General features: G+C 46.9%; 1 protein-coding gene across 2 annotated transcripts in view; it reads right to left on the bottom strand.

Moving 5' to 3' along the window:
* LOC148506615 (complement C2-like) overlaps positions 1 to 21,084 on the bottom strand; it is a 73,323-nt gene that overhangs the window by 12,377 nt on the left and 39,862 nt on the right. For both annotated transcript variants that reach the window (XM_088446579.1, XM_088446580.1), the window contains exons 8-14: positions 20,107 to 20,244; positions 11,819 to 11,908; positions 10,775 to 10,912; positions 4,264 to 4,355; positions 2,078 to 2,189; positions 1,275 to 1,422; positions 778 to 854 (exon numbers count right to left, since the gene is read on the bottom strand). In XM_088446579.1, the coding sequence (XP_088302705.1) occupies positions 778 to 854; positions 1,275 to 1,422; positions 2,078 to 2,189; positions 4,264 to 4,355; positions 10,775 to 10,912; positions 11,819 to 11,908; positions 20,107 to 20,244 (795 nt within the window). The remainder of the gene's footprint in view (positions 1 to 777; positions 855 to 1,274; positions 1,423 to 2,077; positions 2,190 to 4,263; positions 4,356 to 10,774; positions 10,913 to 11,818; positions 11,909 to 20,106; positions 20,245 to 21,084) is intronic.

The raw sequence follows: 21,084 nt of genomic DNA, 5'->3' as shown, positions 1-21,084 counted from the left end.
CGTTTTTTTTCTAAGACTTTTTGCACCGGCGAAAAGTCTTTGAAATTGAATTCGGGGATAATTCAAACATGCGAAAATTACATCATCCGCGATAAATTGACTTTTCGCAGCCTAATTGAATCTGGCCCTTAATATAAATAATAATAAAAAATTGCCGTCATAATAAAATACATAAAATACTGCTGGCATATTGATAAAAAAAAAAAAAGAAGTCCCTCTATTAAAAAAATAAAATAAAACTGTCACCTGAAAAAAAATCCCTAATTTACAGTAATACTTACCTGTTCCCTTGTTCCCGACTTAATCTGACATAGTCCAATGAGAATGCAACTTGCACCGTAGAGCCCCGTATGCGTAATAAGTTAAAAACAGATTATCATCAACAAAATAGTTACTGGGAGAAATAAATGTGAAAGGCGTTTGATCCAACACTACATGAGTCCCAAATTCGGACTTGGTCATCCACTCTCCCTATTATTGTAGGTCATAAGCCCACAGAGAAAGCATAGGTTGCAATATGTATAGACTGACAATAGCTGGTGTATTCAATGACATGATGCAAGTAGAACATAATTGTTCTAACGGTCCCCACAGCAACCAATCAGACATTAGTTTTTAGCTGTCTGACTAAATTTATAAAAGCTGAGATCTGATTGGGTGCTATGGATTACAGCACTTCATAACTCTTTGTACCAGGTTCATAAATAAGCTCCTTGGTGTATATGTACACTTTTTGATATTGTATAGGACAGACAAAAGCCACAGAGGAGAATTTACGGTGTTCATTGCAGTTTGTTCCAGCTCCTTTTTTCATGGCTCTGTTGGCTGGCTCCGTGCAGGGAATACAGATCGGCCTGACACACAGAAATACATTATCAGATCAGGCACACATTTATATATTTTATATTTATATAGCACCAATATTTTATGCAGAGCTATACATTCACATGAGTCCCGCCCCTGCAGAGCTGTACATTTACATGAGCCCTGCCCCTGCAGAGCTGTACATTTACATGAGTCTTGTCCCAGTGGAGCTTACAAACCAATTTTGTTAACACTGAGACTAAAAAAAACTACAGCCAATTCAGTCAGAAACCAGTTAGTCTACAGGAATGTTTTGGGGAAATGGGAGATAATTAAGGCCACCACAACCCGTGGGGTTTTGGGGAGAACATACAAACCCCACACAGATATAGTACCTTTACATTGATTTCAAGGCTCTAAGATAGCAATGTTTATCACTGTGCCATTGTGGAAATAGGACCATGTTCTACCTGGCAGTCTTTGAGAACGTTACTTTCTTAGACAGTTTTACAAGAGCCACATCATAGTCGTAATCTTCTTTTACTCCATTATTCACTTTCCGTCGCAGCTGGTAACAATCATGGATCTTAATTTGCTCTCCTGTGTAAGTTTCTCCCCCTGTAATAAATGAAATAGAGATAGGGGACCCTCGAGTATCCAGCACAATGCTTGGTGAATGGCTGATGTCATTCTACCATTCAGAGTGCTGAAAGCCATCTACAGAAGGAGGGGATTTATCAAACCTTGTATAGAGGACAGATGGAAAGTTGCCCATAGCGACCAATTAGATTATAGCTATAATTTTAAAGAATGTAAAAAATAAATGTTAGATAGGATCTCACTGGATCAATACTGAACATTCACATGTCCTCTTTAGAAGGATTCATGTATCCCCCAAGGGCGTATGAAAATCACTGGATCAAATCAAGGATTATACTATCTATTCGTCCATGGTAGGAACAACAGATAGATAGATAGATAGATAGATAGATAGATAGATAGATAGATAGATAGATAGATAGATAGATAGGACAGGGATAGATAGGACATAGATAGATAGATAGATAGATAGATAGATAGATATGAGATAGATAGATAGATAGATAGATAGATAGATAGATAGATAGATAGATAGATAGGACAGAGATAGATAGGACAGAGATAGATAGATAGATAGATAGATAGATAGATAGATAGATAGATAGATAGATATGAGATAGATAGATAGATAGACTAAGATAGTTTTGATGCTGCAATTGGCAAATGTTATTACCAATTTCAAACGTGTATGCATTCGGTGGCTGGTCTTCTTTAAAGCAATGAGCAGCAGAAAGGACCCAGGAACTGGAGATCAGAGACGCGAAGCAGGAGCTTGTAGATTGAGCCTGGAAAACAGGAACCGATAATGCAGAGGACAGCTCTCTCATACAGCAATGTATCAACATTCAAAATATCTTTTACAATGAAACTATAACTGCAATTACTTGAAACACTTTAATTCAACCCCAGTTAGATTTCGTATAACACATTGCAGGTATCCCTGATAAGGAAGAGGGGGGAGATTCCGCACAGCACCGGTTGCTCGTATAGCTAAATAGTATATATTCTAATGGACGCATATAATAATATAATATAATAGACATCATAAGCTGAGTTTTGTTGAAAAAGCCAACTGGTGGTGTAATTGGGGAGAGGAGAACCCTCACATTCACTGGGGTTGGTGGTGCTCCCAAGAGTCAAATGTATAAGCACTAATAAGGGGGGAGAAAAAGGGTCTCTCTGTTGAGCCACTCTTATTACTGAAGTAATTAAGGGGAAGATATATCAAGTTTTGGAGTGAGCTAAATTGGAGACATTGCCCAAACCCACCAATCAGCTTCCACTGTCATTTATCTAGAGCAGTCTCTGAAATGATAGTCAGGAGCTGATTGGTTGCTTTGGGCAATTTATCCACTTTCTCTCTCGCCAAGGCTTGATACATCTCCCGCTTATGTATTTTTTAAACATAACTTTTAATAATCCCATATAAAATAGCTGTATGATAAGACACATGGTTAGAAATCTTGTTAGTAACTTACAAGGCGAATGCAAGAAGACCCAAATGGATTCTAATTGGTGCTAGATCTCATAATCCAAGGAAAAATACAAATATAATTACTCCAAGTATAATGTAGCTGGAATGACAGCTAGTTTGTATTTCGCGGAACAGAAGCTTAGTAACATTTGCGCCTGTGCCTAGCGTCTCATATATATATATGCATTGCATACAAATATCTCACTCCAAAAAGTATACAAGCAACTTACTGTGAGACACATATTTCTTCATTAATATATAGCAGCCATTACCAAGCTACCATTCCATGAAATACCAACTACAGTAGTTCTCCTGCTACATTATACTTGGAATAATTTTATTTTTATTTCCCCATGGATTACAAGATCGGGCACCAATCAGAATCTATTTGATTTGCCTGATATTCGCCATGTCGCTACAAAGATCTCTAACCGTCTGTCTTACCATACAGGTATTTTATCTGGAATTATTAAAAGTTATAAAATACTTAGGGTAGGATGTACTACGAATCACATCATGGATGCAAAACATCCCGTCACTTATTGGATGCATATTGGAGTTAACAACGTTCAAGAGAGGAGGGGGCCTGGATGCAGTCTCTGTCCGGGATCCCCTCCTCTCTCTCCCATCGGCCGGCAGCACACTGAGCGCAGCGCCGCACCAAATGCGCATGCGTGTCGGCTATTTTCCAGGCGATTTTGACAGCGCTGATACCGGCACCGATGTGGGACTCCGGCCAGGGGCCCGTGTGCCCTGCACCCGTTAAAGAAATGACCCTGGCAGGTATGCACTTAGAATTTAGACGATAGTACTTCTGGGTTTATGGCCTGGGAGTCCTTCTGTGCATCCGCCAGGTGCCGTGCGCACCGCTGGGGACTATGGGAGGGATCTGATTGGAAACATTGTGAAGAGAATCCCATAGGCGTCTATAAGGCAGCGCCATCTATAGATGGCGTTGTCTGAAGGGCCCAAACTCCCGAAAGTATCGCATTCCAGAGCTTGGTACATATGGGGAACGTGGTACATATGGGTACATATGGGGAACGTGGTACATATGGGTACATATGGGGAACGTGGTACATATGGGGAATGTGGTACATATTGGTACATATGGGGAACGTGGTACATATGGGGAACTCGACCAAAATTTGGAAAACTGCAGCTTTAGGAGTTTTGGCTGCATTTTGCTTTAAGTACATCCGGTCCTTAATCATTTCAGTATGTGTTTATTTGTTTCACGTGTTATGTGTCAGCTAGGGAACGTCTCTGGGATATTATACTCTGCTGAATAAATTTGCATTAACGTTAATGATATTCCCCCTGTATGCTCATGTATATTAATATATCATTTACAATTCAGAAGTAACATCGATATTTCCACTCACTGTAATCAGCACATTCCAAGGATGGCGCTCGCTCTTCTCCGATTCCGATGTCTCCACGTTCAGACCACACATTTCCCCGTAATTCTTGATCTCTGTGGAGAAGCCATCAGCCTGTGTAACTATGTTTATTCATTTCACTAATTCGCTCTTCCCTATCTGTCTGACAATAATGGGCCTATTTATCATTAAATATTTGCAGCATATACCCTGTAAATACCCATTTTTGGGGATACCCTCATATATTTAGTAACACCCCAATGTATGAAGGAGGGACCGCAGCAAATTTCTCCGATATCTGCTGTGGTCCCTCCATTTACGACAGCAGCCGCAGCCTCTTTAGGTTTCTATAGGGGATGCAATGCTGTCACTCCGGAGTGTTGCGTCCGCAGTTTACGCCATCGGACTTTGGCATTGTGCTGCTATAGCCTGTGGGTTAGAGTTTGTAAATTTTGCTGGGAGATGGTTACCCCGGAAACCTGCCCAGCAATGGCCGCTGTGCATGTGTGGTCAGGAGACCCCCCAGGTGCTGGTCTGATGTGGTCTCTGCAATCTGAGCACATTGCAGGGACAAGATCCTTTCCGAGCCCCCGTCCCTGCATGTGCTTTTCAATGCATTCCGGTGCTAACACTGCATACTGCAATGCGATCATGGGTGCTAACATTGCATACTGCATTGTGATCATGGGTGCTAATACTACATACTGCAATGTGATCATGGGTGCTAATACTACATACTGCAATGCGATCATGGGTGCTAATACTGCATACTGCAATGCGATCATGGGTGCTAATACTGCATACTGCAATGCGATCATGGGTGCTAATACTGCATACTGCAATGTGATCATGGGTGCTAATACTGCATACTGCAATGCGATCATGGGTGCTAATACTGCATACTGCAATGCGATCATGGGTGCTAACATTGCATACTGCAATGCGATCATGGGTGCTAATACTGCATACTGCAATGCGATCATGGGTGCTAATACTGCATACTGCAATGTGATCATGGGTGCTAATACTACATACTGCAATGTGATCATGGGTGCTAATACTACATACTGCAATGCGATCATGGGTGCTAATACTACATACTGCAATGCGATCATGGGTGCTAATACTACAAACTGCAATGTGATCATGGGTGCTAATATTGCATATTGCAATGCAGAGCTGGATTTACACCTCATGGGGCCCTAGGCAGGATAGCAGATTGGGGCCCCACTCCCTCAAACTACCCTCGTCACAGCCCCTCATATCCTCTCCATCACAACCCCTCTCAATCCCCCTCATTACAGTCACATCCATCACAATTGCTCATATCCCCTCTTCACAGCGGACCTTCATCCTAGCTCACTCATTCCCCCACCCCCCATGGAGCCCCTCACAGCCCAGCACCACTCATCACAGCCCCTCACAGCACCCATCACCACAGCCCCAGTCATCACAGCCCCCCTCACTCCCCTTATCACAGCCCCCATATCCCCCTCATCACAGCCCTCCATCACATCTCAGTCCCCCTCATCATAGCCCCCCTCACTCCCCTTATCACAGCCTCCATATCCCCCTCATCACAGCCCTCCATCACATCTCAGTCCCCCTCATCATAGCCCCCCTCACTCTCCTTATCACAGCCCCCATATCCCCCTCATCACAGCCCTCCATCACATCTCAGTCCCCCTCATCACAGCCCCCTCCATCACAGCCCCTCCTCATAGCCCCTCCTCATAGCTCCCTCCATCACTGCCTCTCCTCATAGCCCCCTCCTCAAAGCCCCTCCTCAAAGCCCCCTCCCTCACAGCCCCTCCTCATAGCCCCCTCCATCACAGCCCCCTCCATCACAGCCCCTCATCATAGCCCCCTCCATCAGCCCCCTCCTTCACAGCCTCTCCTCATAGCCCCCTCCATCACAGCCCCTCCTCATAGGCCCCTCCATCACAGCCCCTCCTCATAGCCCCCTCCATCACATCCCCTCCTCATAGCCCCCTCCATCACAGCCCCTCCCCATAGCCCCCTCCATCACAGCCCCTCCCCATAGCCCCCTCCATCACAGCCCCCTCCATCACAGCCCACTCCCCATAGCCCCCTCCCTCACAGCCCCTCCTCATAGCCCCCTCCCTCACAGCCCCTCCTCATAGCCCCCTCCATCACAGCCCCCTCATCACAGCCCCTCCCCATAGCCCCCTCCATCACAGCCCCTCCCCATAGCCCCCTCCATCACAGCCCCTCCTCATAGGCCCCTCCATCACAGCCTCTCCTCATAGCCGCCTCCATCACAGCCCCATCACAGCCCCTCCCCATAGCCCCCTCCATCACAGCCCCTCCCCAAAGCCCCCTCCATCACAGCCCCTCCCCATAGCCCCCTACATTACAGCCTCTCCTCATAGCCCCCTCCATCACAGCCCCTCCTCATAGTCCCCTCCATCACAGCCCCCTCCATCACAGCCACTCCCCATAGCCCCCTCCATTACAGCCTCTCCTCATAGCCCCCTCCATCACAGCCCCCTCCATCACAGCCTCTCCTCATAGCCCCCTCCATCACAGCCCCTCCTCATAGTCCCCTCCATCACAGCCCCTCCCCATAGCCCCCTCCATTACAGCCTCTCCTCATAGCCCCCTCCATCACATCCCCTCCTCATAGCCCCCTCCATCACAGCCCCTCCCCATAGCCCCCTCCATCACAGCCCCTCCCCATAGCCCCCTCCATCACAGCCCCCTCCCCATAGCCCCCTCCATCACAGCACACTCCCCATAGCCCCCTCCCTCACAGCCCCTCCTCATAGCCCCCTCCATCACAGCCCCCTCATCACAGCCCCTCCCCATAGCCCCCTCCATCACAGCCCCTCCCCATAGCCCCCTCCATCACAGCCCCTCCTCATAGGCCCCTCCATCACAGCCTCTCCTCATAGCCGCCTCCACCACAGCCCCATCACAGCCCCTCCCCATAGCCCCCTCCATCACAGCCCCTCCTCAAAGCCCCCTCCATCACAGCCCCTCCCCATAGCCCCCTACATTACAGCCTCTCCTCATAGCCCCCTCCATTACAGCCCCTCCTCATAGTCCCCTCCATCACAGCCCCTCCCCATAGCCCCCTCCATTACAGCCTCTCCTCATAGCCCCCTCCATCACAGTCCCTCCCCATAGTCCTCTCCATCACAGCCCCTCCCCATAGCCTTCTCCATCACAGCCCCCTCCCCATAGCCCCCTCCATCACAGCCCCTCCTCATAGCCCCCTCCATCACAGCCCCTCCCCAAAGCCCCCTCCATCACAGCCCCTCCCCATAGCCCCCTCCATCACAGCCCCTCCTCATAGTCCCCTCCATCACAGCCCCTCCCCATAGCCCCCTCCATCACAGCCCCTCCCCATAGCCCCCTCCATCACAGCCCTCTCCCCATAGCCCCCTCCATCACAGCCCCTCCTCATAGCCCTCTCCATCATAGCCTCTCCTCATAGCCCCCTCCATCACAGCCCCTCCCCATAGCCCCCTCCCCATAGCCCCCTCCATTTCAGCCTCTCCTCATAGCCCCCTCCATCACAGCCCCCTCCATCACAGCCCCTCCTCATAGTCCCCTCCATCACAGCCCCCTCCATCACAGCCCCTCCCCATAGCCCCCTCCATCACAGCCCCTCCCCATAGCCTTCTCCATCACAGCCCCCTCCCCATAGCCCCCTCCATCACAGCCCCTCCTCATAGCCCCCTCCATCACAGCCTCTCCTCATAGCCCCCTCCATCACAGCCCCTCCCCATAGCCCCCTCCATCACAGCCCCTCCTCATAGTCCCCTCCATCACAGCCCCCTCCCCATAGCCCCCTCCATCACAGCCCCTCCTCATAGCCCCCTCCATCACAGCCTTTCTTCATAGCCCCCTCCATCACAGCCTCTCCTCATAGCCCCCTCCATCACAGCCCTCTCCTCATAGCTAAAATTGCATACTGCACTGCGATCATGGGTGCTAATACTGCATACTGCAATGTGATCATGGGTGCTAATACTGCATACTGCAATGCGATGATGGGTGCTAATACTGCATACTGCAATGCGATCATGGGTGCTAATACTGCATACTGCACTACGATCATGGGTGCTAATACTGCATACTGCAATGTGATCATGGGTGCTAATACTGCATACTGCACTGCGATCATGGGTGCTAATATTGCATACTGCACTACGATCATGGGTGCTAATACTGCATATGGCACTGCGATCATGGGTGCTAATACTGCAATGCGATCATGGGTGCTAATATTGTATACTGCACTGCGATCATGGGTGCTAATATTGTATACTGCACTGCGATCATGGCTGCTAATACTACATACTACAATGCGATCATGGGTGCTAATATTGCATACTGCACTGTGATCATGGGTGCTAATACTGCATTCTGCAATTTGATCATGGGTGCTAATACTGCATACTGCAATGCGATCATGGGTGCTAATACTGCATACTGCAATGCGATCATGGGTGCTAATACTGCATACTGCACTACGATCATGGGTGCTAATACTGCATACTGCAATGTGATCATGGGTGCTAATACTGCATACTGCAATGCGATCATGGGTGCTAATACTGCTTACTGCAATGCGATGATGGGTGCTAATACTGCATACTGCACTACGATCATGGGTGCTAATACTGCATACGGCACTGCGATCATGGGTGCTAATACTACATACTACAATGCGATCATGGGTGCTAATATTGTATACTGCACTGCGATCATGGGTGCTGCTAATATTGCATACTGCACTACGATCATGGGTGCTAATATTGCATACTGCACTGCGATCATGGGTGCTAATATTGCATACTGCACTACGATCATGGGTGCTAATACTGCATACGGCACTGCGATCATGGGTGCTCATACTACAATGCGATCATGGGTGCTAATATTGTATACTGCACTGCGATCATGGGTGCTGCTAATATTGCATACTGCACTACGATCATGGGTGCTAATATTGCATACTGCACTGCAATCATGGGTGCTAATATTGCATACTGCACTACGATCATGGGTGCTAATACTGCATACGGCACTGCGATCATGGGTGCTAATACTGCATACTGCACTATGATCATGGGTGCTAATACTGCAATGCGATCATGGGTGCTAATAATGCATACTACAATGCGATCATGGGTGCTAATACTGCATACTACAATGCGATCATGGGTGCTAATATTGCATACTACAATGCGATCATGGGTGCTAATACTGCATACTGCACTACGATCATGGGTGCTAATACTGCATACTACAATGCGATCATGGGTGCTAATACTGCATACTGCACTGCGATCATGGGTGCTAATATTGCATACTACAATGCGATCATGGGTGCTAATACTGCATACTGCACTACGATCATGGGTGCTAATACTGCATACTACAATGTGATCATGGGTGCTAATACTGCATACTACAATGCGATCATGGGTGCTAATTCTGCATACTACAATGCGATCATGAGTGCTAATACTGCATACTGCACTACGATCATGGGTGCTAATACTGCATACTACAATGCGATCATGAGTGCTAATACTGCATACTGCACTACGATCATGGGTGCTAATACTGCATACTACAATGTGATCATGGGTGCTAATACTGCATACTGCACTACGATCATGGGTGCTAATACTGCATACTACAATGTGATCATGGGTGCTAATACTGCATACTACAATGTGATCATGGGTGCTAATACTGCATACTACAATGCGATCATGGGTGCTAATACTGCAATGCGATCAAGGGTTCTAATATGGCGCCCAGATCACATTGCAAATGCGTTTTTTGATAAATGGGGCCCCAAGGGTGGGATGTACTAAAAGTTAATCTGGCCGCATTTCCCATATGTACCAAGCTCCGGAATGTGATACCATCCGGAGCTTGGACTAGTTAGGCAACACCATCTATATATGGCATTGCCTAATAGAAGCCTATGGGCTTCTCTTTACCATGTTCCCTGGGAGGGATCTAATCCGATCCCTCCCAGTGTCCCCCGGAGCACATGTGCTGAAGGACACCCAGGTCATAGACCTCTTTTTGGAAGAGCTGTCCTTTGCAATATTAATTGCAATTCTAAGTGCATAGCGGCATTATTAACACCATTATGAATCCAATAAGTGACAGGATGTATCACATCCAAAATGCGTTGCGTAGTACATCCCTCCCATAAATCAGATAGCCAGGTGAGTGTATTTCCAAGGCAGAGAAGGAGAAGGAGGTTAGATTTGAGGTGCCCATACACACACGTCCCATTTGCAGAGTTTGGCAAACTGCTGCAAACTCTCCAACGCTTGTAGAACTACACAGCAGGGCATGCTGGTAGCTATAGTCCCACAGCAGTCGGAGAGCCACATCGTGCCTATGCCTGCTACAGGAGATGTGTAAATCACCCTGCATTGGTACCAGTGACGAGCGAGGGATGAAGGAGAGTGAAACCAGAGAGGGCAGGAGAGAGGTTGGATCTGCAGCACAGTACTTGTAATTTCCTGGAACACATTCTTCATCTTTTCTGTATCCTCCAAGATAAACACATGTTTTTCTTTATCCTTCTGTGATGCAATGTCACTCAGCTCAGTCCTATCTATGTCACTGCCGATGCCAAAAGCATAGATGTCTAAGAGAGAGGGGAACGAGGATGGAAGAGACTGGCATAAATGTGAATAGATAGATAGATAGATAGATATTAGATAGATAGATAGATAGATAGATATGAGATAGATAGATAGATAGATAGATAGATAGATAGATAGGAGATAGATAGATATGACATAGATAGATAGATATGAGATAGATAGATATGACATAGATAGATAGATAGATATGACATAGATAGATATGAGACAGATAGATAGATATGACATAGATAGCTATGAGACAGATAGATAGATATGACATAGATAGATAGATATGACATAGATAGATATGAGACAGATAGATAGATAGATAGATAGATAGATAGATAGATAGATAGATAGATATGACATAGATAGATATGAGACAGATAGATAGATAGATAGATAGATAGATAGATAGATAGATAGATAGATAGATAGGAGATAGATAGATATGACATATATAGATAGATAGATAGATAGATAGATAGATAGATAGATATGAGATAGATAGATATGACATAGATAGATAGATAGATATGACATAGATAGATATGAGACAGATAGATAGATATGACATAGATAGATAGATAGATAGATAGATAGATAGATAGATAGATAGATAGATATGAGATAGATAGATATGAAATAGATAGATAGATAGATAGATAGATAGATAGATAGATATGAGATAGATAGATATGACATAGATAGATAGATAGATATGACATAGATAGATATGAGACAGATAGATAGATATGACATAGATAGATAGATAGATAGATAGATAGATAGATAGATAGATAGATAGATATGAGATAGATAGATATGAAATAGATAGATAGATAGATAGATAGATAGATAGATAGATAGATAGATAGATAGATAGATAGATAGATTTGTCTTACCCAGATAATCTTCCCTGCCTTGTTTGATTTCCAGGAACTCTTTAATTCTCTTTATCATGTCCAAAGGTCGACCGCCCATATTAGCTTTTCCTGCAGTTATACAATGGTCAGTGATTAGAGTGATCATGGTAAGCAGTTTGTGGTCAGCTCTCTGATGACTGTAATTTGCATGATCCTTAGAGACACAAGTGATGAAAGAACGGTCAGCCAATAGTCTCTGCAATTCTACCAGCATAGGGACATTTTGTGTATCCTGGGCTAAATTGGGTCACTTCTTTTAGGGGTCTATTTACTAAGCAGTGTTAGGAGACAGAGTGAAAAGTGATAAGAAAGTGATAAGGTGCCAGCCAATCAGCTCCCAACTGTCATCTCACAGGCTGTGTTTGAAAAAGGACAGTTTTTAGCTGATTGGCTGGCACCTTATCACTTTCTTATCAGTTTTCACTCTGTCTCCTAACACTGCTTAGTAAATAGACCCCTAAAACTAGCACCGCAGACTAGACCCATATCCCCATACCCTGATTTCCTGCTGCAGAAGTGACCGTGGCCTCACCATTTACAGGAGCTATTTCATTAACTGAGGATGGTGACTGCAGAGATCCTTATGCATGTAGTGTCAACATATATCACAGTGCTGTGAATGATCTATTCCTTGTAAACTACCCAATATACAGTCAGGTGCATAAATATTGGGACATTGACAGAATTTTCATATTTTGGCCTCTATTCACCACCACAATGGGTTTGAAATGAAACAAACAAGATGTGCTTTAACTGCAGACTTTCAGATTTAATTTGAGGGCAATTACAGCCTGAAGTCTGGAATGCATAGACATCACCAGATGCTGGGTTTCATCCCTGGTGATGCTCTGCCAGGCCTCTACTGCAAATGTGTTCAGTTCCTGCTTGTTCTTGGGGCATTTTCCCTTCAGTTTTGTCTTCATCAAGTGAAATGCATGCTCAATCGGATTCAGGTCAGGGGATTGACTTGGCCATTGCATATGTTTTGGATCATGAGCAGTTCCTTTCCTTCTCCATACTCTTCTCTTCCCATCACTCTGGTACAAGTTGATCTTTGTCTCATCTGTCCATAGGATGTTGTTCCAGAACTGTAATGGGTTTTTTAGTTGTTTTTTGGCAAACTCTAATCTGGTCTTCCTGTTTTTGTGGCTCATCAATGGTTTACATCTTGTGGTGAACCCTTTATATTCACTCTTGTGAAGTCTTCTCTTGATTGTTGACTTTGACACATATACACCTACCTCCTGGAGAGTGTTCTTGATTTGGCCAACTGTTGTGAAGAGGTTTTTCTTCACCAGGGAAATAATTCTTCTGTCATCCACCACAGTTGTTTTCCGTGGTCTTCCGGGTCTTTTGGTGTTGCTGAGCTCTCCAGTGCATTCTTTCTTTTTAAGAATGTTCCAAACAGTTGATTTGGCCACACCTAATGTTTTTGCTATCTCTCTGATGGGTTTGTTTTGATTTTTCAGCCTAATGATGTCTTGCTTCACTGATAGTGACAGCTCTTTGGATCTCATATTGAGAGTCGACAGCAACTGATTCCAAATGCACCATTTTGTCACCATTTTAGCATACGATAAACTTCCAGGAACAGTTTGTTTGTCCGATACCTTTGTTACCACACTCCCCCCACCCTCTCTCCTTCTTACATCATCACAAATAATTTTAACTGCCTCTGCAGCCCTGGCTGGTACAAGCATCTTATCTCCATAAACAGTTTCTATTACTTTAATCTGCTCCTCCAGCAGCCCAGTCTTTTCTAATGCAGGCATTCCTTGTGCAAATTGTCTTTCCTTTATGCGCCCTCCTAAACCAGTACCATGCGGCAACCTCCTTGTACCTATAACCTTCTCGCCCTGCACGTCTCCGGAAACAATCCAAAGAGCCTCCCCAGTAACAGGTAATTCACCTGCCACTGCAGATTCACCTGGAGATCCCCCCTCAGTGCCACTTTTCCGAAAAGCTTCCTCAAGCCTTAATTCCACCGGAACAACCTCCATTTGAGCCTGGAACACCGCGCCCTCTGTGTTCCTGGCTCCGCCGTCTGCCATCACTACAGGTGGAAATAGTCCATGCCGGGCACTGTCAGGCTCAGCCGTCACTGGCCACTTCTTACCTGCCTTACCCCCAGCACCAGGCACACTGTTACTCACCTGCAGGACAGCCGTCTCACCGAAAGCGCCCTTTTCCGCACCATCCTCCACCTCAGGCTCGCAAGACATCTCCACTGTGTCCCCCGCCACAGACTTCTCCTGGGAATCAGCAATCACAGCTTCAGACACCACCACCTCTGTCATAACTTTATCCTCCATATTTACTGCATCATCAGCTGTATTAGACTCAGCTACTGCTGCTGCCTCCAGCTGCATACACTCTGCCTGGACATCAGCTGTATTAGACTCAGCTACTGCTGCTGCCTCCAGCTGCATACACTCTGCCTGGACATCAGCTGTATTACACTCATCTACTGCTGCTGCATACACTCTGCCTGGACATCAGCTGTATTACACTCAGCTACTGCTGCTGCCTCCAGCTGCATACACTCTGCCTGGACATCAGCTGTATTAGACTCAGCTACTGCTGCTGCCTCCAGCTGCATACACTCTGCCTGGACATCAGCTGTATTAGACTCAGCTACTGCTGCTGCCTCCAGCTGCATACACTCTGCCTGGACATCAGCTGTATTACACTCATCTACTGCTGCTGCCTCCAGCTGCATACACTCTGCCTGGACATCAGCTGTATTACACTCAGCTACTGCTGCTGCCTCCAGCTGCATACACTCTGCCTGGACATCAGCTGTATTAGACTCTGCTACTGCTGCTGCCTCCAGCTGCATACACTCTGCCTGGACATCAGCTGTATTAGACTCAGCTACTGCTGCTGCCTCCAGCTGCATACACTCTGCCTGGACATCAGCTGTATTACACTCATCTACTGCTGCTGCCTCCAGCTGCATACACTCTGCCTGGACATCAGCTGTATTACACTCATCTACTGCTGCTGCCTCCAGCTGCATACACTCTGCCTGGACATCAGCTGTATTAGACTCAGCTACTGCTGCTGCCTCCAGCTGCATACACTCTGCCTGGACATCAGCTGTATTAGACTCAGCTACTGCTGCTGCCTCCAGCTGCATACACTCTGCCTGGACATCAGCTGTATTACACTCATCTACTGCTGCTGCCTCCAGCTGCATACACTCTGCCTGGACATCAGCTGTATTAGACTCAGCTACTGCTGCTGCCTCCAGCTGCATACACTCTGCCTGGACATCAGCTGTATTACACTCATCTACTGCTGCTGCCTCCAGCTGCATACACTCTGCCTGGACATCAGCTGTATTACACTCATCTACTGCTGCTGCCTCCAGCTGCATACACTCTGCCTGGACATCAGCTGTATTACACTCATCTACTGCTGCTGCCTCCAGCTGCATACACTCTGCCTGGACATCAGCTGTATTAGACTCAGCTACTGCTGCTGCCTCCAGCTGCATACACTCTGCCTGGACATCAGCTGTATTAGACTAATCTACTGCTGCTGCCTCCAGCTGCATACACTCTGCCTGGACATCAGCTGTATTACACTCATCTACTGCTGCTGCCTCCAGCTGCATACACTCTGCCTGGACATCAGCTGTATTAGACTCAGCTACTGCTGCTGCCTCCAGCTGCATACACTCTGCCTGGACATCAGCTGTATTAGACTCAGCTACTGCTGCTGCCTCCAGCTGCATACACTCTGCCTGGACATCAGCTGTATTACACTCATCTACTGCTGCTGCCTCCAGCTGCATACACTCTGCCTGGACATCAGCTGTATTAGACTCAGCTACTGCTGCTGCCTCCAGCTGCATACACTCTGCCTGGACATCAGCTGTATTACACTCATCTACTGCTGCTGCCTCCAGCTGCATACACTCTGCCTGGACATCAGCTGTATTACACTCATCTACTGCTGCTGCCTCCAGCTGCATACACTCTGCCTGGACATCAGCTGTATTAGACTCTGCTACTGCTGCTGCCTCCAGCTGCATACACTCTGCCTGGACATCAGCTGTATTAGACTAAGCTACTGCTGCTGCCTCCAGCTGCATACACTCTGCCTGGACATCAGCTGTATTAGACTCAGCTACTGCTGCTGCCTCCAGCTGCATACACTCTGCCTGGACATCAGCTGTATTACACTCATCTACTGCTGCTGCCTCCAGCTGCATACACTCTGCCTGGACATCAGCTGTATTAGACTCAGCTACTGCTGCTGCCTCCAGCTGCATACACTCTGCCTGGACATCAGCTGTATTACACTCATCTACTGCTGCTGCCTCCAGCTGCATACACTCTGCCTGGACATCAGCTGTATTAGACTCAGCTACTGCTGCTGCCTCCAGCTGCATACACTCTGCCTGGACATCAGCTGTATTACACTCAGCTACTGCTGCTGCCTCCAGCTGCATACACTCTGCCTGGACATCAGCTGTATTACACTCATCTACTGCTGCTGCCTCCAGCTGCATACACTCTGCCTGGACATCAGCTGTATTACACTCATCTACTGCTGCTGCCTCCAGCTGCATACACTCTGCCTGGACATCAGCTGTATTACACTCATCTACTGCTGCTGCCTCCAGCTGCATACACTCTGCCTGGACATCAGCTGTATTAGACTCTGCTACTGCTGCTGCCTCCAGCTGCATACACTCTGCCTGGACATCAGCTGTATTAGACTCTGCTACTGCTGCTGCCTCCAGCTGCATACATCCTCCTGGACATCAGCTGGTAGGTTTGTTTCACTTTCAGTTGCAGAAACAGGCTGTGGGGTGCTGCTGCTGCAATCACCAGATACACTTCCAACACCTGTTCCCATGGGTGTCGGCTTTAATTGTTTTATTTGCATCAACTGCTGCTTGCATCTGCTTTTCCTTTCTTTCCATGCGCTTTTCTTGCAATTTATTTTTAACCCTTTTAACACCGGTTTCTCCCATTTATGGCAGGTATTTATTTATTTTTTCTTATTATTAATTCTGGTTTGTATACGCTTTGCCTCTCTTTGTAATTCCTCAATAGAGAAGCTATCAAATGATTCCTCCTCCTCCTCCTCCTCATCTTCCTCTTCATCCCCAGTATCACCAGGGGATCCAGGAACATTCTCCAAAGCATCAAGGGACTTCACCCCCCCCCCCCCCCCACATACTTCACTGCCCCCTGGGCAGACAGTAGCTGCTGTCACTCCACCCTGTGTTACATCACACAGGGGAGCACCCCGGGAGAGTTTGTGGGAATCCGACTGTGGCTCCAGTTTCTTCACTGGGCCCACACCAACAGGGTTGGTAGCTTCCAGCACTGCTCGACCCTTTGTTCCATCACACAGGGGAGCACCCTCAGACATAGGGGGAACTAGCTGTGGTTCCAACTGCACAGAAGCCGGGCTAATGATATTGTCTCCACTGTCGCTCATGCTGCTTCCTGATGATCCGGACTGGCCTGCCGCACTAGTTATCCGGACACCAGGAGTCTTTGCTTTGGCTTTTGCTTTAGAGCCCAAGCCATGGGCTGAACGTCGGGAGCACTCTCCCCAGGAGGATCCATCTCCCTGGGGAAGCCAGCAGGGAGTCTCCCTGCAGACACGGGACACACCTGCAGCAGCTAGAGCTCTCCTCCACACAACCTCCTCACAGCTCAGACAGCACACACTGCAGAGTCTCCGCCCCCAGGATAGGTGGGAGTAGGGTAGGTGTGAGGGTGTATTAGTGTGGGTAGTATAGGGGAGTAGGGTAGGTGTGAGGGTGTATTAGTGTGGGTAGTATAGGTAGGAGTAGGGTAGGTGTGAGGGTGTATTAGTGTGGGTAGTATAGGTGGGAGTAGGGTAGGTGTGAGGAAGCATTATTGTAGGTAGGTTAGGGGGAGTAGGGCAGGTGTGAGCGTGTATGAGTGTGGGTAGTATAGGGGGAGTAGGGTAGGTGAGAGTGTATTAGTGTGGGTAGTATAGGTGGGAGTAAGGTAGGTTTGAGGGTGTATTAGTGTGGGTAGTATAGGGGGAGTAGGGTAGGTGTGAGGGTGTATGAGTGTGGGTAGTATAGGGGGAGTAGGGTAGGTGAGAGTGTATTAGTGTGGGTAGTATAGGTAGGAGTAGGGTAGGTGTGAGGGTGTATTAGTGTGGGTAGTATAGGTAGGAGTAGGGTAGGTGTGAGAGTATTAGTGTGAGTAGTATAGGTGGGAGTAGGGTAGGTGTGAGGATGCATTATTGTAGGCAGGTTAGGGGGAGTAGGGCAGGTGTGAGGGTGTATTAGTGTGGGTAGTATAGGGGAAGTAGGGTAGGTGTGAGGGTGTATTAGTGTGGGTAGTATAGGGGGAGTAGGGTAGGTGTGAGGGTGTATTAGTGTGGGTAGTATAGGGGAGTAGGGTAGGTGTGAGGGTGTATTAGTGTGGGTAGTATAGGGGGAGTAGGGTAGGTGTGAGGGTGTATTAGTGTGGGTAGTATAGGGGGAGTAGGGTAGGTGTGAGGGTGTATTAGTGTGGGTAGTATAGGGGAGTAGGGTAGGTGTGAGGGTGTATTAGTGTGGGTAGTATAGGGGAAGTAGGGTAGGTGTGAGGGTGTATTAATGTGGGTAGTATAGGGGGAGTAGGGTAGGTGTGAGGGTGTATTAGTGTGGGTAGTATAGGTGGGAGTAAGGTAGGTGTGAGGGTGTATTAGTGTGGGTAGTATAGGGGGAGTAGGGTAGGTGTGAGAGTGTATTAGTGTGGGTAGTATAGGTGGGAGTAGGGTAGGTGTGATGATGCATTATTGTAGGCAGGTTAGGGGGAGTAGTGCAGGTGTGAGGGTGTATTAGTGTGGGTAGTATAGGTGGGAGTAAGGTAGGTGTGAGGGTGTATTAGTGTGGTTAGTATAGGTAGGAGTAGGGAAGGTGTGAGGGTGTAAATTTCGGTCAAATAACTACAGCCCCACTTACATCCTCTTATATTATTTATTTCTAGTACATTTTTAATAAACCTAATAAAAGTAATGTCATGGATGAATAAATTAATCAATTATATGTATATATTATAAGAGGATTTGAGTGCACCCCCAGAATCTAATCTTTTCTCTCTCTAATTGATGATATTATATTAAAGTCAGAGGTAGCACCACCAGAGCACCTTGTATATTAAACTTAAAGTATCAAGTTTCTGTCAAAAGTTATTGCAATTATGGCAAAAGTCTAGTGTGACTCACATTTTCTCCCTATGGGGCTTATTCATCATGTTAATTATCAGGGGCCATTCGTGGGGCCCATAGGAAAGGAGCAGATGTGCGTGAGCAAACGCCGTCTGAAGATGGCGAACGCTCCCACAGTCAAGCTACGACATTATTGTATTTTTGGGGCTTGATGAATACAGCAGCCCACATCGGGGGCGGGATGCACTAACATAGTGCAATCATTACCGCCGGTCACCGCATTCCTACTGATCGCATATGCACTAACATATGCGTTCAGTAGCGCAAAGGACAGCTCTTCCGATAAGAGCTGTCCTTTGCGATCTGCCCTGCACCGTGGACTTCCTGGTTTATGACCCGGGAGTACATCTGCGCATGCGCAGATTGACGCGGCAGTCGCGGGGCATGCTGGGAGGGATCCAATTGGATCCCTCATAGCAGCACGATGCAGTAGAAGCCCATAGGCTTCTATAGGGTAACGCCAGCAATAGCTGGCATTACCCTCCGCGACAGAGACCTGGCGGCCACCCCATAGTGCATACGGAAAATGCGGTAAAACCCCGGAAACGGGGTTTTTACCACATTTTCCGTTTAGTACATCCAGCCCCGGGAGTGACAGGGAAACCGGAGATATCTGTGAGCGATCGCCTCTCTGCTAATTTATGCGAATGCCGCTACAAACTCCTTCCCATTCATCCGCATGTGCAAGGACTGATAGGCCCACTTTTATCATCCATGCACGCGGCAATACTGACTGGACTATCCTTATAGGCTACCATCGGTTTCACCATCGACACATGCGCTATGCCTGCGTCTGTGCATCTGGGAACGCGGTTGATTGCACTGACACGCCCATAACAAGCCCACCGATCAGATGATTTTTGCATGCACTACTGGCCACCCCCCAGTGCACTGCATCACTTTTCCGCAGCATTTCTGATGCCGTCTGATCGCAGCAGCACCTTTTGAGCGTGCACTCTGTGTAACACGGGGTTTTCAAAAATGCTTGCACATGTGCAGTTTTAAAGTTAATATCGTGTGTGCTCTGAATCAGGCCGTGTGTTTCTCACCATCGGTCAGCAGTACGATCACGTGACGAATTGATCTCCATTCTGTCTTGTTCTTGTATTTGTTCTCTTGGAATGACATCATGTCCAGCACTGCTTTCAGGGCAGCATAAATATTTGTTCCCGATTTGTCCTTATGGTCTAGAGTGAGAACACAGAATACTTTGTGTAGGTTATTGTTATGCTCTAGAGTGAGAACACAGAATACTTTGTGTAGGTTATTGTTATGCTGTAGAGCAGGGATCCCCAACCACGGTCCTCAAGGCACACTAACAGTCCAGGTCTTAAGGATAGCCATACTTGAGCACAGGTGTCTTAATTAGTACCTCAGTTATTTAGCGTTAACCATCTGTGCTCAATCATGGATATCACTAAAACCTGGACTGTTAGTGTGCCTTGAGGCCCGAGGTTGGGAAACACTGCTCTAGAGTGAGAACACAGAACACTGGGTAGGTCATTGTTATGCTCTAGAGTGAGAACACAGAACACTGGGTAGGTCATTGTTATGCTCTAGATTTAGAACATAGAACACTGTGTAGATCATTGTTATGCACTAGAATGAAAACATAGAACACTTTGTGTAGGTTATTGTTATGCTCTAGAGTGAGAACACATAACACTTTGTGTGGGTTATTGTTATGCTCTAGAGCACAGGTTCTCAAACTAGGTCCTCAGGACCCCAAACAGTGCATGTTTTGCAGGTCTCCTCACATAATTACTAATGAAATAATTAGCTGCACATGTGAATCTTTCAAAAATTGTCAGTGAGTAATGAATGCACCTGTGCACCTGCTAGTTGACCTGGAAAAAGTGAACTGTGTGGGGTCCTGAGGACCGAGTTTGAGAACCACTGCTCTAGAGTGAGAACATAGAATACTTTGTGTAGGTTATTGTTATGCTCTAGAGCAGGCCTGGCCAACCTGTGACTCTCCAGCGCTTGTAAACCACAAGTCTCAGCATTCCCTCCCACTGATCAATTTG

The sequence above is a fragment of the Taudactylus pleione genome, unplaced genomic scaffold, assembly GCF_031769625.1.
Source record: "Taudactylus pleione unplaced genomic scaffold, aTauple2 ptg000400l, whole genome shotgun sequence".
NCBI classification, from domain to species: Eukaryota; Metazoa; Chordata; class Amphibia; order Anura; family Myobatrachidae; genus Taudactylus; species Taudactylus pleione.
The sequence above is the reverse complement of the archived record's forward strand: the minus strand, read 5'-3'. Positions and strand labels throughout refer to the sequence as shown.